The sequence below is a fragment of the Sorex fumeus genome, unplaced genomic scaffold, assembly GCF_029834395.1.
Source record: "Sorex fumeus unplaced genomic scaffold, SorFum_2.1 ptg000028l, whole genome shotgun sequence".
In the NCBI taxonomy this organism is placed as follows: Eukaryota; Metazoa; Chordata; class Mammalia; order Eulipotyphla; family Soricidae; genus Sorex; species Sorex fumeus.
Window position 1 is genome coordinate 8,018,966 of NW_026606085.1, and position 17,583 is coordinate 8,036,548.

The 17,583-nt window shown below is 45.3% G+C and overlaps 1 protein-coding gene across 2 annotated transcripts; it reads right to left on the bottom strand.

Annotated features, from left to right (window-relative positions):
* Positions 1-290: 290 nt before the first annotated feature.
* FAM76B (family with sequence similarity 76 member B) lies at positions 291-17,289 on the bottom strand. 2 transcript variants are annotated; one of them, XM_056115187.1, is made up of 10 exons: positions 17,073-17,289; positions 16,684-16,748; positions 15,577-15,631; positions 14,140-14,295; positions 12,528-12,724; positions 10,328-10,375; positions 9,917-9,997; positions 9,135-9,267; positions 6,453-6,554; positions 291-1,574 (listed from the first exon to the last, which is right to left on the bottom strand). In XM_056115187.1, the coding sequence occupies exons 1-10, from the start codon at positions 17,157-17,159 to the stop codon at positions 1,485-1,487; spliced, it is 1,014 nt and encodes a 337-aa protein (XP_055971162.1). In that variant the 5' UTR covers positions 17,160-17,289; the 3' UTR covers positions 291-1,484. The 2 variants fall into 2 exon arrangements, with proteins under 2 accessions (XP_055971162.1, XP_055971161.1); XM_056115186.1 differs by having other exon boundaries at positions 9,135-9,270.
* Positions 17,290-17,583: the final 294 nt, after the last annotated feature.

The window sequence follows — 17,583 nt, forward strand, 5'->3', positions numbered from 1 at the left end:
CGCCCGGCTTCTCAGGGCCTCCTTCAAAGCAGCTCAACATGGGCAGCTGGCAGCCGATCCTCACCCATGAACCCCGAAGGGAAGGAACTCTTCACACTTGGGACAGCCAATGACGTGGCCAACCGCTCTGCATACTGGCACCCGCCAAGTGAGAGGTGAGTCACACCGCCCTCTGAGAAGCGCTGGCTTGGATGGGCGATGCCTGCACGAACCCTTCCCCACCCGACCAGGACCCTTAGAGATAGCTATAAAGACCATGATGAAATTTTCTTATAAAACATTTAAGCATCTGAATATAACAGTAGATTTTAATTTATTCAAAGCTCAGATTAAAACTTTTTTTTTCAGATTCGCTTTAAACTTACAAATTAAGTACAGGATATATAAATATTAACTTAGATAATCACATATTCGAAAGTAGATAAATGGACCACTGCAGAAAAAAATTACAAAATTTTTAAAAATTTTATAAAAGAAAAAGAAGCAAACTTGATTCATAAAATATGACCATGAAGCCGTAGGGCGTAAAAATAAAAATCAGAAGTTTTAAAAATGAAATCTCGGGTGAATTACTGTGACATAATTCAGTGATTTCTATGGCCAACAGCTTCCCGTATCACAGGCTGACCCCGGGACCACCTAAAGTCTATTTCCATGATCAATTCTGAATGCAACTTTAAACATTTTTCTAGTCACTCTGATTTCCTTTTGAAATAGGCTCCTGTACATATGCATTTATATACAAACATTTATTAAACATGACTTTAAAACAAACTATGTACAAAAGATTAGCATTCCTATAAATAAAAACATTAGGTGGCAAAGAGGCACTTGTAAGTAAAAATCTACAGCAGTTTGTACAAAACAGACACATCTTACCTCAGATACTGTACAATAAACATTAATTCCTATACCAATAATGAAAATACTACTTTGCTAACTAATGTCAATGATGTAGGCTTAAAAACATATTTACATAGTATAGTCTAAAGTTCATTTAATAAAAGCACCATGATTCTTTCTTAATTCATGTTAATGCAAAGTAAAAACACAATTACCAAAAAGTGTTCACCATTTTCCTTATTTAAAAGTCTTGTACTTCTAAATTCAAAACTGCTCATCTGAAATTAGCATAATGAAACCAAAGATAAAGTCCACCCCCTGTTCTCTGCCTTCTGGGCCCATACTTCCCTTATTGCATGTCGCACTGGCAGAGAGCACTGTCCTTTACAACTGCTAATACTATTGCTGGCAAAATAGTTCCTGGGTATCAAATAATTAAAAAGTTACTTCAAACCAGCTGAAGTTTTATTTGAATGTTTTACAACTTAAAAAATGCTGTATATTAGTTACAAAAGTGAACAGGAAACACACCAATTCATTTGGTGTGTAAAAATATTTTTCCACTAGGCAGAATTTAGGGACTTCATGAGTCTTTTCAAATTGACATTTTCAGCAGAAACACTAAATCAATCGCTATTCTCTCAAGGGGATGTTAGAATGCTTCCACTTTTGTCAAACTTTTTACCCTTTGACAATGCTGCAACCTGTTTGAGAAGTTCTCTGTTTTTGGCCTGTGGGAGATAAAAACATTGAAGATTAAAATAGAAGCACTTTGACATTTATGCTGTAGAATGATGTTTTAAATGTTACTCTTTCCACACAAATAAGATTTCTCAAAGTAAATGAACGTTTACATGTTTAGGTTTGTCTCTTTGTTGTTGATTTTGGATCAGACCTGATGATGCTCAGGGCCGGACTCTTGTCTCAGGGATCCCTCCTGGGGTACTAGGGGGACCATATAGAGTGCTGGTGATTAAATCTGGGCAACCTTTGCCACATGCAAGGCAAGTGGCCACCCGCTGCTCTCTCTCTCCAAACAAGATTCATTTCTTTAATGGGGGATATGGAGAAGGAAAATTATAAGTTGGTTTATTAGTATCATTTGTCCTTAAAGACCTGAGTAACTCAATGTAGAAGAGTCCGAATTTTAAAGAGAGAATAAAGAAGTGTTGGATAGATCTTTATCTTAAAAGTATGAAAACTCTGACAATGTTTCATTTTATAATAAGACAAAGTGACTTTAGTGATATTTGGGAAGAATATTTACCAACCAAGCTTTTCATTTGAGACTTTAATTTGAGATTTATGAGAATTAGCTTAGCTTTCTCACACTGCAGAGGGACGTGGCGGTATTGGACAGGCCTGCCCAGAGGCAGCGGCCTGGTCTCCCGCTGCTGGCCTTGGGCTGATTTCAGCAGCCACAGCTAATCACTGCCGGAGAGCTGGACATTTCAGTAAAGACTAAGCTCACTCCTAGGGAGCAGATCGTCACTGTCAATTACCAAAGGGACCTGCACTTCCCTCAAACAGAATCCGTGATTAAGCCAGTCCCTCAGCCCCTCGGGGTTGTTTTTGCTTTTTCCTGAGGAACACACCCAGCGATACTCAGGCTTGCTTCTGGCTCTGCACTCAGGGCGCCTTCCTAAGGGCTTGGGGGCCAAATGGAATGCGGGGGACAAACCCACCTGGCAAGCACCTAAAAGCCCTCCCCCGGCCTATTGCTCTGGCCCTGCCCACTCAGCGAATGGTTTCTGACCATTGTACCTCGGTACCCGTCAAACACCCCAAGAGCCTCCACAGACCCAGACACACTCGTAAAACTGGAGTTTGGGATCCTAACTGGGAAGTGCTGCCACAGTTAGGAATCTAGGCTCTGCTCTGAAAGTAAAAAATCTAAAAGATCCTTTGGGCCTTGTGCTTGGAAACCATTTCCTTCATCGGAACCAAGATTCCCGCGTATTCTGGTGGGTGCTCCTGGCTGTGACCTGTTTGCATCTACCATGGACTCTGGCTGTCTCATGCAGAAGGTGCCCTGGGGCCTTCCCACCAGGCACACTCCTCCAGCTAATTGTGATTTGCCTGCAGAATTAGGAGGACTTCTCATTTCAACAGTTAAGGTAGCAACTAAGAGTTTCTATTTCAAATCCAATTTCAAGTCTAAAGAACCAAAACTTAAAAGAGATTCTTATTTTCCTTTAAGGTCTTGCACAGTGTGAAAAACTCAAAGGATGAATCAAATGCAAACAGCAGCAGTGAGTGAAGGTGAGCCCACTCGCTCGGCTGGCCAGTCCTAGTTCTACAGTTTCCAGACACTGCCTATACAAAAATAAATCTACAGCTGCCACAGCTTGCTGGCTAATCACGGGATTGGACCAGATGCCTTAGATCAAATCAGTCTCAGGCACAGGAAGATGGCACGGACATCCAGAACTTCCCCAGAGCTCTGCCAGATCGATTAGTCATATTTACATTGTTACATACCAACCAATTAAAAACTTGATCTTGGGCTGAAGAGAAAGTGCATGGGTTGAGGCACCTGCCTTGCCCACGGCTGCCCGGGGGTCAATCTCCAGCACCATATATTGATTCTAAGTGCCGGCAGGAGTGATCTCTGAGCACAGAACTGGGAGTAATTCCTGAGCACTGAGTCAGGAGTAAGACCCTGAGCACTGTTGCTGTGGCCCCACAGAAAATAAAACCTTCATCTACAAGTTATTAAAAGTCACTTGTCAAATCACCCCTTTCCAATCCCCAGTAAAGCTAGTGAGCATACAATGCTGGTTAGGATCCTGGCTGGCACGGCAATGACCCACAGCACAGCTGACGCTGATCCCTGACAGCAGTGTTCTCACACCAAACCCCCTCCCCACTCCAATGCCCTCTCCCCACTGGCTCTGGAGGCCTCTCACTACCTGAGGTTCAAGAACTGAGAGGCGAGATGCCAAGAGCAACTTTTACCTTTACATTTCTGCATTTATACTTTCAGGCCGCTAGTCACTAACTTCTTTGCAGCTGAAGGGAGAGCTGTCCAACTCTGCCTTCCTCTGAACGTGGTCCACCAACATCACTTAAGATATCTAGGCAATGACCAGTTTCTGAGGTGCAGGGTTCGCCTACATTGCCGGCCAAGTGGACGTGGTCCATCAACATCACTTTAAGCTATCTAGGCAAGGAAGGGTTCTGAAGCATGAGGTCCACCTGGGCTGGTGGCTCCAAGGATGCTGCTTGGCCCAGTGGTGCACCCGGTGGGGCTGGGGGTCTCCAGGGCTAACCTGGCAGTGCTCAGGCACTTCAAGGGCTGCATCTGGAGATGCCTGGGTGAACACAGAGCGCTGGGATTGGAACTGAGGTCAGCCCAGTGCCTGACCTCTGTACTACCTCCTGTCCTCAAACACACATGGACTTAAAGTACTTCTCTCTGTGATTCTTATCAATTCCGCTATTTAGGAACATTTGGAATAACGCCCCTGAAAAAAGGCCACCCAGACGGGCACTGCCAGTGGGCCTGCAGGAGGCCTCGGCTCTGCACTCAATGCCTCTGTCCTGTGGGGCGCCAGCTCCAGTGACCCCAGGAGCATGAATCATTCCGTCCCGGGGTGTGCCAGCCTCAGTGCCCCCAGAAGCACCAGCACCCTGGCAGACTGGCATTGAGCGGGCACTCCAATAGCAGTTCTCTTTATTTTTCATCAGTGCAGCTCCTAAGAGTTCAATTTGGTATTTTATATAGTTTTTAGTTTTTGGATTTTTTTTTTTTGCTTTTTGGGTTACACCCAGCGATGCACAGGGGTTACTCCTGGCTCTGCACTCAGGAATTACTCCTGGCGGTGTTCAGGGGACCATATGGGATGCTGGGGATCGAACCTGGGTCGGCCGTGTGCAAGGCAAATGCCCTACCTGCTGTGCTATCGCTCCAGCCCCAGTTTTTGGATTTTTTAAATATTGTGTTTATTTCCCACATGAGATGGGTAACCGTGTTCTGGAAGGTCTCAGGGTTCAAGTCCTTACCACAGCAATGGACAACCAAGTTCAAGAGTGCCTGCTGACCCCAGAAGCACAGGCTTGGGCTCTGCCAGAGAGGAGGGCACCTGCAGCTGCCTACATGTAGCAGCCGGGTGACGAGACCAGGGTCAGGGGCGTGTTGCTTCTGGCTCAGGATGTGAGCACAGTTCACCTGGAAAGTGTGGCCACTGTGGCATGCCCAGTCACAGGGAGCAGATCAGCCTCTGTGAGAGTAAGAGGACATGGCCAGCTTCAACAGAAAGGTGAGTCACGGCTGAATTAGGGACAACTTTAGTTACTCCAACAGATCCAGATGAAAGCAATCAGTCAGGCTGAAGTGTCAGGAAATGTTTCCCTGTTCTCAGAGCTACAACAAGCAGCAGTCTCTCTGAATGTTCCCGCAGTGCCAACTCGAGGGCTCCTTCACATGTAGGTGCTGCTCAGTTCTATTTTTAATGCTGGACATACGCTGAGCTGTGGGTATGTCACACGGAATGAGAGATGACACAGGGGTGAAGCACAGGCCCTCAGTCCCTGGAGGCCCCTGCACATTGCCAGAATGTCCCAGGTAATCCTGGACCTCAGGGTCCTCAAGGCCAGCGAGCTACAGCTGATCTGATGAACACCTGCCAGGAAGGCCCCATTCTCCTGAACACCACCAAGGAGGAACCCCCCCCCCAAAAAAAAATCAACCCAAACAAATGAAGATTTTGTTTTGAGGTTATCATTCAGCATTAATAGCTGAAAGAGAAAAGTAAGATGATGAAACTAATCCTTGCTGCTGGGTGAAGCCAAGCACCAAAAGTCCTGCCTGTGTCACAGTACTCAGGACAGGCAGAATCAGACTGGCACACACCGTCTACACAGTGTCTGGGTACCACATCCTACACAACTCCTCTCCAAATCTACGAAGCAGGACGGTCTGAATTCCACAGGCCCCTAACTCCATTCTGCATCTGAGTCTTCACTGCTTGTACAAAGAACAGGACACTGGGAGGCAGGGAGAAAGAACACCCCTCTTCACACCCAGACAGGAAGAGCGCATACCTCTCCTCACACAAAGAGGAAGAGAGCACACCTCTCCTCACACAGAGACAGGGAGAGCGCATACCTCCATGGCAGTGCTGTCTTGTGCCCAGTACCTCAGTGCTCCCCACGCTGCCTTGTGTGTGTGTGGGGGGGTCTCTAGGTACATCGAAAGTCTCCTGAGGCTACTGCTGGGCAGAAGACCCCTTTGCCATCTTTGAGGTCAGAGGCACTTTCGCTGCAGGCAGCCTCAGTGGTCCTCAGCTGAGATCCCAGAAGTGGCTCTGAACATTTACTCAGCTGTACCTTTCCACTTCTCACTTGGGGAAAACAACAAGAATAGTGTGGAACGCACTAAACAACCTGCTTTTTTACACCTTAATTATGGCACTAATCTTTGATTTCTGTTTCTAGCCACAATGACCAACCGAGCCTGTGGCAATGATACCTCTCCTGGAAAGCCGCCCGATGTTGGGCAAGAATATAATGAACCCCCTTCCGAGTGACTTTAGGATCAGGATTAAATACTATGTAGTCAGAACCTCTGCCTCTGTAGTGGGCTGACGGGCGCCCTGTCTTCTCACCTGAAGCTGCTCCACAGTTTCTTTGTGAGCCTTTTCCATACTGTTCATCTTGGTTCTTAAGTTCGACTCCTGGTACTGAAAGTCTGCCTTTAGCTCTGTTAGCTAAGAGATGGAAACAGAAGACATATGTGTACACGGATGTCTATTACAGAACACACATATGCACGTACACACACAAGCATGCCAGTTTAAATGTTCCTCTTAACAAACTCAGTATACAAAGGGGCAGATGTTAGGAACAGTTGTCTAAGTGTTGCAACATCTAATCTCTGTCAACTGGTGTAGTCAACTTTATTATTATTTATTATAGTATAATTTTAATGTAAACTAATCATCACTAGAACATTTTAGATGTTGCCTTTCTTCTTTCTTTTTAAGAGTAACTTCATGGGACAGAGTGTGGTAACTAATACGCAGACAGGAAACATAAGCCTAATTCCTTGGAAAATGCTCCCCATTAAATATACAAATGTTATATGTAAATACTGAGACCAGAGCCACTTTCACTTTCACTGGTCCTCAGCTGAGACTCCCAGAAGTGGCTCTGAACACTTACTCATCTGTACCTCTCATATACATAATGCTACATGTATAAACAGTGTTACAGTAAATACTGTTACATGTAAACATTAAAGCAAGAGTATGTCAGCAGCAAACATTAAAACTAATTTCTGGGGCGGGACCAACAGGAACCATTTGATGCTCAGCACACCGTACAGTACCCCGGGGCACTGCCAGGGTGATCCCTGAGCACAGAGCCAGGAAAAAGCCCTGAGCAACTCCAGGTGTGGTCTAAAAACCAAACAAATGAATGAAGAAATCAAACCAGTCCCAAGTTAATCATTCTGTGGTGATGGGTCCAAACTCAGAACCTGAACGTGAAGGTAAGTGCCCCGCGGGGAGACACAGCCCCAGTGCCCAAGGGGCTGGATTCCATCTCTGGCAGTACCAGCTACAATTTGAAAACAAAAAGTGGAGGAAAAAATGGAGAATAAACCGTACAAATACAGCAAACATTGAAAGAGAAGGGGAAGAGGATCATTTTTTTTTTCCCTTCTTGGATTTTGGGTCACACCCAGCAGTGCACAGGGGTCCATATGGGATGCCGCAGATTGAACCTAGGTCAGCTGCATGCAAAGCAAGTGCCTTACCAGCTATACTATCTCTCCAGCCCTACAGAAAGAATAGCACTTTAAAACTGAGCTATATTATACAAATATAAGGAGAAAATCAGTGTGCAGAGGAAACAAAGAAGTCTTCATGAGTTTTGCATTTATACAAAATCTTGGAACTTCAAACCGGCAAGCTGACATTCTACAAACTTTAACAGAACCAGAGTGAAACTTCTGGTATTTTAACTTGTGTTGTTTTGTCTTTCACACCAGGAAGTGCCCAGGGCTTACTCCTGGCTCCCTGTTAAGAGATTCATTCCTGCTAAGGCTCCAAGCACCAGACGGGATGCTGGGGGATGGAATCTGAGTCAGCTGCATGCAAGCAAGTGGCCTAACTGCTATACTATCTCTCCAGCCCTGACATTTTGTTTTGTTTCTGGGCCACACCCAGCAATGCTCAGACCTTACTCATGCTCTGGGCTCAGGAATCACTCCTGGCAGGCTCAGGGGACCATATGTGGTGCTGGGGATCAAACCCAGATTGGTCTGGTGCAAGGCAAATGCTGCATCTGCTGTACTATTACTCAGACCCCAAGCCCTGAAATTTAAAAAATTTTAACGTGGCAACCATTAATTTTGTCAAAGTAGTGTTTAAAAAAATCAATAGTGTCAGTAATATTTTAGGGAGAGAATCATAATTTGATTTGGTGCCTCTATGTTTTTACTCTACTCTGGTAGAGTACAAAAAAAAAAGTTTGGTTTCAATCATAAATCCTTTGCAGAATGAAACTCCAAAGAAAAAGTCCAAATTGAAATCTCTGCATAAGAAGACATGAATACTAATAAAAGATAATATATTAAAAATATCTGGTATTAATAAAAGACAACACAAACTTATTTTATCTTATTTTATATACCTTATTAAATAAGGTATCTTATTTTATTCTCTGTCCTACAATTCACATACTGAATTCGCTTAATGGCAAAATACACAAAAAATAAATTCCAACCTACTGATTCCTGAGGCGGGAAGAATGTGTGACCAAAGCTGATGCCACCAGAGGGAAAGTCAGCTCACCTCAGCACAATGTGGATATTCAGATCAGTCCCACTTTCACACTCAGGTCATGTTTATGATTGTTTTCTAATTACTTTCTAACAGGAACCACTCTCAGCAGTGCTCAGGGACCCTGGACAATCCCCAATCTGATATACTTTGGTTAGTACATCAAAAATTACAATAAACTAAAACTCATTTTCTTAAATCACAAAACTTCACAAACTATTCCATAGCTCATTTTCAAACCAAGACATTAGATCAACTTAAAAGGCCAGGTTTAATGAAAACTGATGTTCAGAAATTATCTTAATTTGAGTTGGTTCTCAAGTACAACTGAAATTCTGAAAGACTGTTTTACCTATGTGAGAGAGAGAGAGAGAGAGAGAGAGAGAGAGCGCAAGCGTGCTTAGAACCTGACCTGGACCCTCCGTGGCCTTACAGAATCACACACGACAAATGGTACCAACAGGGAAAGTTGACCGAAGTGTAGTGTATCAGTGAAGGCCTCACCTTCTTGTCCTTCTCCAGGATGGTCTGGTCACGCTGTTGCAGGAGGCGCTTCAGGGACAGCACCTCCTCCTTCAGCTGGCTGATGAGGACAAAATTGTCCGTTCCCCCACTATCTGCTGACTGATTTATAGAGCTACTAGAAAGAAAAGAGTAAAACACAGTTAACTGAAGTAGAAGAAAGATCAGCGTATGTTCAAATTGCATAAATTAGACAATTCCACAAACATCCTTAGAGCTAATGCAAAAAAATATGTACCTGACAGAAATGGATGCAACTGGCAAATTACCTTACTAATGGCACACATAAATACACCTGCAGAAATATAATTCAGTATTAGCTTTTAGGGGGTCAATACTTCTAGTGTAAAGCAATAGGCAGCCAATTTGTACAGTAACATCAGCAAACTTTTGGCGAATGAACTAAAACAAAGTCACTCTTATAATACTTGCAATCTAAAAACATTTTTCAAGGTCAATTTAAAAGTATCACATTAAGATTTGTGTTTCATTGAGTTTAAGAGAATGTTCTGAAGGCAGATTTGTTTTCCTTTTTTAAAAAACCCAAATTTATTTCCCAAATAAACATAGTTCAGTGCCACTTTCTTACTGCCAAAATTTAGTTTTAAAATTTTATCTGACGGTTTACTCTTCTACTCTTTATTCTTCTCAGAGAAATCAATGTAGAAGATACATGTTTTTATTCTGTTACCATGTAATTGGCAATCGACCATAAATGTTCAACCATATTGAATTTTCATAGCGCTTAAGGAATTTGTTTTTACCTATCTCCATTAGATGGCTTAGATTCCAATTTGGGCTTTTTCTTTGGAGTTTCATTCTGAATTGCAGCAGAAGATTTATGGCTGAAACCAAACATTAACAAGAATAATTAGAGTAAATAGAAACAGCAAACCATTATTATTCCCTAAAGTACTACTGATCTTTACTGACTTTTAAAAATCCTACATAGCAAAGTTAAAGAGAAGCCACAGTACACACACACACACACACACACACACACACACACACACACACACAGGCAGCTGACCAGAGTTCAATGCGCCATACTGTATATGGTTGTAGGCACTGCCCGGAATGATCCCTGCACACAGTTGAGTGTGACCACAAAAAACCAAAACCAAATCCAACAACACATTTCAAAGGCCTTCAGGAAAATGTGTCCACATAGTTACCTCTGTTTCCACAGTCCCTGGTCTTGTTCTGGACTCAAATTGCTGATTCTGAAAAATACATAAATGGCATCATATAACATTTGTTAACTGTAGCTGTAGCACTTTAGCACTGTCCTCCTGTGATTATTGATTTGATCGAGCGGGCACCAGTAACATCTCCATTGTGAGACTTATTGTTACTGTTTTTGGCTGATTGAATATGCCATGGGGAGCTTGCCAGGCTCTGCCGTGCAGGAGGGATACACTCGGTAGTTTGCTGGGCTCTCCGAGAGAGATGGAAGAATTGAACCCTGGTTGGCTGCGTGCAAGGCAAACGCCCTATACACTGTGCTATCACTCCAGCCTGTTAATATTCCTCCCGGTGGAGTCTAATTGTACACGTTCAAATCTCTGTTCAGAAAGGCATAAAAAAAAAAAACCCCGATATACCCAATATTTAGGCTGAGCTACTATTTACCAAATAAATTACATCCTAATTGAGATAAACTTCTTAATAAAATGCTTATGAATTATAAAGGGAATTAAGACAGGTGCAATGATAGAAATTAAATTTTCTCTAAGAGCAGGACTTCTGACAAAATGAACAGTTCACTGAGAATCCTCTAAGTAGATTATCATTCAGAGTTGAAGGAACTCTTAGAGCTTCACGGGCAGGTAACAGCTTAGGGAATTCATGGCCTTGAAACCAGTTTTACAAGAAGCAATAAGAGAAAGACAGGAAAACTTCCCACCATGTGGCAATGAGTATGGCGCTCACCGATGGTGCATATGGTTGTCCTCTACTAGATTAAGAAAGGCTAAAAACACATCGCGATTAACTATTACAAACTGACTTTCATTGGTTTATTGTCTGATAATTCTATTTGCTATTTCTTTAAGTTTATTGAACCAAGCAGTATGAAATAAATTTGTTATTTGCCTGCCAGAGGGGTCTGTTGGGGGGCAGGAGAGAACCTGGGGACACTGGTGGTGGGATTGCTGTTGGGGTGTTTCATGCCGGAAACAACTCTATTATGAACAATTCTGTAAGTCATGATGCTCAACAAACATTCCTGTGAAAATAAAAAGGGGCAATGACAGAATTGAAATTTTCTCTAAAACCAGGACCACCATGATTCAATTTTGTGTCATCAAAGGGAGAGGCGAGGTGAAAGCCACAGCCTGGTTCCGAGTGTCAAGACTCTTCCTGGGCAGGCTGCTGTGCTCAGAACAGCTGAGGGAACCAGGGGCTGACTCAACCTCCAGCTGCTTTCCTAAGGACTCTCTCAGAGTCTCTTGATTTTGCTTGAGTCCATATTCTGAAGAAGCTACTCTGGGAAATTTCATAATAACAAAAACAATTTTACAGTGAAAACTCCAATACTGCTTCCTTTCCATTCCGCCCTATTGCTCTCCAACTGCTATTTCACTGTGACCCCTTTAGCTTTCTCCTGTCCCCGCACACAAGCGATCCTCCCTAGCTGCTACTGCGCTCACTCAGCCCAGGAAGCTCCAACCTACCAAACACCAACCATGAGAACTCTGATATGCCACCATGTCACTGTTCTCTGCAGAGTCTGGTGTAGCCCCAAAACAAACAGAATTACAAAAAAAGAAATAAAGCTACTAGGGCTACTGATAAATCACTGGATAGTAACCTAATACAAAACATTCAATATTACCCACATTTATTCTTTGGGAGATGTCCCAAGAAGTGCTGAGAGGACCCGTGCTCCTCCAGGTGATTCTCGGCCAACCACGCTGGCCAGACCCTGCAGTCCCAGAATTTACACTGGTCACCAGGGCAGCAAGCACCTGGCGATGTTCAGGGCACCATGGGATATGGGGATCAAAGCATGGCCAGGTGCATGTACCTTAATCCCAATACTACCTCCCCTCCTCTGACCTCCAAGGGTGAAAGGTCACACCTGACGATGCTGAGTGGTTACACCTGGCTCTACACTAACTCCTAGCATTGCTTGGGGGATCCCATGTGGGATGGCTGGGCTTGAACCTGGGTCAGCCACATGCAAGGCAAACGCCCTACCTGTTACACTTTTGCTCCAGCCAAGTGTGTAATTTTAAACACAATTCAAGTTGAGAATCAGTCTCCAATGGTCAAGCGTACCATGCCATGGCCAGACTGTACAAGAAGTCCGACAGCAGTGGAAGGTATTTGACCCCAAGGTGGGTTCTAGAAAACTCCTGTCAAGGGACCTACTTGTGTTGGCCGCTGCTGTGCCGGTGGTGGTGGTGGTGGTGATGGTGGTGGTGCTTTGAGTGATGCTGGTCTTTCTCAGGAAGGGACGAGGAGGAGTTGGAATGGGAGGTGCCCAGGCTCTTCCTCTGCTCCTTTGTCTTCTGTAAGACTCTTTTGTATGACAGAGTACAAAGCCAGCAGAGTAATTTTCCATCAACCTTTGGAAAGGAAAACATTTGCATTCAATTTAAAACACATGCACACTGGCCACAAGTGAAGCCAGGTGGGACGAAGTGACCAACTTCTAAGTGTATAACCCCAAACCGTCACCTCTCTCCCTTAAACCAGGTAAGATGACCTGGTAACCTTCCGACTCTATATGCCCTAGCAATCACCCCCTCTCCTTAGATACATGCAGGTTCTTTGCAAAATGGAAGTAAAACTAAGACTTCTTTAAAACTTGGCAAAATGCTAGTTTGGAAGATAATAAAATTGATGATTTATGAATTTCTATTCGTTATTTAAAAAGTATTTATTAATTTATTTTGCCTTGGGGCCACACCTGGTGAGGCTCAGGGGTTACTCCTGGCTTTGCACTCAAGGATCATTCCTGGTGGTGCTTGGGAGACCACATGAGAAGCAAGGTAAGCACCTTACCTTGTACTGTCTCCCAAGCTTCAGACTTTTTTTTTAACTGATTCACCGTGAAATAGCCCATTACAAAGATGCTCATGATTGGGCTTCAGTCATACACTGTTCCAACACCCATCCCTCCACCAGTGTAAGTTTCCCTCCACCAGTGTCCCGAGGTTCCCTTCCACTACCCCTCAATTCCCACTTACCCCCTCCCCTGCCTGCCTCTACGTTGGGCGCTTTCTCTCTGTCTCTCTCCCTCCCCGCCCACGTCTCCTCCCTCTCTTTGTCCAGCCCCATTCTTAAGTTATTTTTAATTTGGAGAAAAAAAATTACAGTACTAGAAAGAGAACCAGATTAATATACTGCAAAGGCCTGCTGTGAAGGAATTTTGTCTAAGCACTAGCCTGAATCTTGAATTATTAAATCACTAATTATTACAAAAATGTGAAACTGTCCTTTACTTGCATTACCATAAAAGCTTCATTTATCGGGGGAAAAAAAAGTAGAATGACATATATAACCAATTCTCATGTGTAGGTTTTATTTGTTTATGGTTTTGTCTCTACTTCACTGGGTAGGGCACTTGCCTTGCAGATGGCAGACCTGGGTTCAATCCCCGGCATCACATATGGTCCCCTGAGCAACACCAGGAGTAATTCCTGAGTGCAGAACCAGGAGTAACCCCTAGGCATTGCTGGGTGTGACCCTTCCCCCCAGACCCCCCCCCAAAAGGCATAAGATTACTTTGAACTATACAAGCTAATATTCAACCATCAGGACTTCTGTACTGGCTCCATCAAGGAACCAGAAACAGCCAAGCAGTTGCACAGCCTAAAACCCTCATCTCCTGGATCCAACATCCAGGACGGTCGCCAGAGGGTCAGCTCAGTGTCCAGCACTCGCTGCTCACCAGCACCTTTCAGGGCCCCAAAACGCAGGTGTTTCATGGGGTGCTGACTGCCACCACTTATGCCTTGTTGACCCCTCAGGCACATACCTTCCTCCTGCCCTCCTCCTTCCGGTCGAAAGCACACTGCTGCTTGCACTGCTCACAAGTCTGAGGCGCCCCATACTTCTTTTCGGAATTCGTGCAACGCTGACACTTGGTGCCAATAAACGCGGCTATTATGTTACAGTACTGACAAGGCTTGGGCTGAAAAACAGACATTTTCTTTAGTTGAGATACTTAAAAATATTAAAAACTCGCTGAACAAGACATGCTCGCAGTACATGCTATGCATCTCTGGAATTAATGACGCTAAAATAGTCCCCCCTGTTGCCCAATCACAGCCAATCACATCTATCATACTTCTATTCATTTGATTCTATTTCTGGATCAGGAAGCTCATTGTTCCCCTATGAACAGCTAAATAACGTGAGAAAACAACGTTCTCACGTGAAAGCCATTTCAAAAGGTGAAAACAAAGGTGTACTTTGTTAGAGGTTTGTATATCCAGGATCTGGGGGAATGAATCTCTACTCCAAAATCCTGATGAGATTTATTCTATCACTTATTCAAAGGGGTGACTTACTGTCATATACAAGGAGAGGTGACACAGGAATACAACAGAAGAGACCTGTAACACACTCAACATGAACGAAAACACACCCTTTTTTTTGACACTCACAGTAGAATTCGGGGTACTTTAGGTTCTGAGGCTGCAGTGACTGACGTGGTTGCAGTGACCACGCAGTGTCTGTGGTACCCAGGCATGGATCTGTACCAGGACACTAGGTTTCTATGAAATGAATGTTTAGCTGTCCATACTGCCATGCAAACACTGCTTGTAGATAAACTTCTTTGTCATTAAGACTCTATATTTAAACCTTTGCCGTTTCAGTGATGTGGCACTCAGAGACCATGTGACGAGGGTGGCAGGGATCAAACTGAGGCAGTTGCTCTCTCACCCCAGTCATGTTCCAGTCTCTGCATTTGAATCTTTTAAGAATATGCTGGTAGCGGGTAGAGCATTTGCCTTGCACATGGCCAACCCGGGTTCTATTCCCAGCATCCCATATGGTTCCCCGAGCACCACCAGGAGTGATTCCTGAGTGCAGAGCTAGGAGTAACCCCTGAGCATCGCCAGGTGTGACTCAAAAAGCCAAAATAAATAAATAAAATTTAAAAATGCTGGTAAATTTCACAATGTAATTCAATTAAGTATCCACACGATAATGATAATTTTATTATCTGCTAAACCCAAGCCTTGGCACATAAAGCATCAATACTCTACTACTGAGCTGTATCCCTGACCCCACCCCTCCCCCGTTGTAAAGAGGCATTTTGAAAATGTCTTCCCATCAGCCTAGGTATTTTTTCCTGAAACATTTTTGTAAGTTACTTAAGCAGATGTCAAACTATCTTTTAAAAGTTCCATCTTTGAGAAAAACGTCAACCAGTAGCTCAAATATAAAGTGAAAATGGAAGACATACCGTGCCAAACTGTTTCACATTTTGAGCACACTTCTTACAAATTGTGTTAGTTTTGCTGAAAAGGAAATTGTACAGATTATCAAATTTATGCAGCTCTCTGAGCAAACTAGCATAGAGATGAATAAAAAGCAGATTAGTTGATCGTGTATTTAATACTTTTTACATAGGTCAAGCAATTTAAACACACACACGGTATCTTTTTAGGTTGTATGTTACCAATTCAACCATAAGTACCTTACAAAGAAATGTTTTTAGACATTTCTGTTGTGTATTTCTGGGTAAACAAGGTGTCCCCAAGATTCCCCTGAGTTTTCCAAACTTCATACATGTCACTGTCACCAATTAGAGCCACTGGCCTTCTGCACCCTAGAGATGCCTGGGGGATATAGACTTTCTGTCCTATTTAAAGGTTGCCCTCAACACCAGAAGGTGCTCTGTTAGAATGGATGGGTCGAGGCAGACCAACACCCTCAGACCTCACCTTCTCCTCATCTGGAAAACCTGCACCCTCAAGGGAGAGTAGCATCTATGGGTGGAAGGTGCCCACTAGGCACTGTGGGTGACTAGCTAACCACCCTACACCGAATGGGGAAGAACCTCACCGCAGGGGAAAGGACAAGCCGCTGGTTACAGTAACCACTAGACTGTGTGGTTACTTTCTAATAAGAAGTAACAAATTTTTGTAACTCTTGCCTTTTACGTTAAGATACTAAGTGTCAAATTACTGCAATAAAATAGCAACAGACTTCTAAATTCTTTCACTGACAACAGAGTAACTTCACATTTGGTTACACTGCTAAAGTTACAAACTCACAGTTCCAAGTCTTTGCCTTTTCTTTTTTTTAAGTCGTGTACTGGGTGATCTGTTTATAACTGCACTTTCATTAACAACTCATTATCCGATTCATTTACTTTGTTTTCCCACAAGTAAAATGAAGAACGGTCACCGTGATTTGGTTGACATTCTTGCCCAGTACGTAGTATAGATGTACAGTTTACAGTTTGCCAAGGGAACCACCAAATGCTCTCATGCAAACATGGGCTTCACCTCCGGGACCCGAACAACATTTCATCTTTCAGCCATCCAAACGGGCTTGGCATACAAACCTCTCTTGCTGAAATTCGGATCTGCAGTAAGTACATTTTACAATAGGATGTGCAATCCGACATTCCTGCAATAAGAGAACATATCAGTCGCCGGCCGGAAGCCCCACTTTCCTGCTAGGAAACGCGGCGGCCCAGGGCCTCAGACACCCCTGAAACCTGCTCCCCGACCCCCGCCCACACTTGCGCGCCGTGCCCGGGCAGGGGGGCGCCCGGAGGAGGGGGTCTTTGTCCTTCCAGAACGCCGGAGGCCGGCCACGGGCGCACCCGGCCCGCTGTCAGGGCGGAGCGGGCGGCCAGGGGCGCATACCCGCGGTCCCGAGGCGTGGACAGCCGGCCGCTGCCCCGGCCCCACCCCCGGGGCGCCCGCCCGGGTCCTGCTGCCCGCGGACCTTGCAGAGCTGCTGTCCCTGCGAGAGCTCCTCGAAGGGGTAGCGCTGCGTGCACTTGGTGCAGGCGTACAGCGCCGACGCCGCCATCCCGCCGCCGCCGCCGCTCCCGGCCCGGCCCGCCCGGGCCGCCGGCGCCGCCGCTCCCGCCTAGGCCCCGCGCGCGGCGGAGGGACACGCAGCCCGATCCCACTGCGCCCCAGCTGCGCTGCGGCGGCGGATCCGCTTCCTCCTCTGCCGCCCTTCGCCGCCGCCCATTGGCCGCGGGGCCGCTTGCGTCATCGCGCCGCGCCGCGGGGCGCTCCCACAAAGGGCGGGCTACGCCGGCCAATCAGCGCGCGGCGTCCCGGCGGGCCCCGCCCACCCGCTTCCCGCCCGGAGCCTGTTGGCCTCGGCGCGCCTCGACGCCGTTCCCGCGTGCACCTGGGGTGATCGGGGCGGCCGGGACCGCAGCGGAGGCGCGACCCCCGGCTCCCGCGGCCCCCGGCGCCCGGCCTCCGGGAGCCAACGCGAA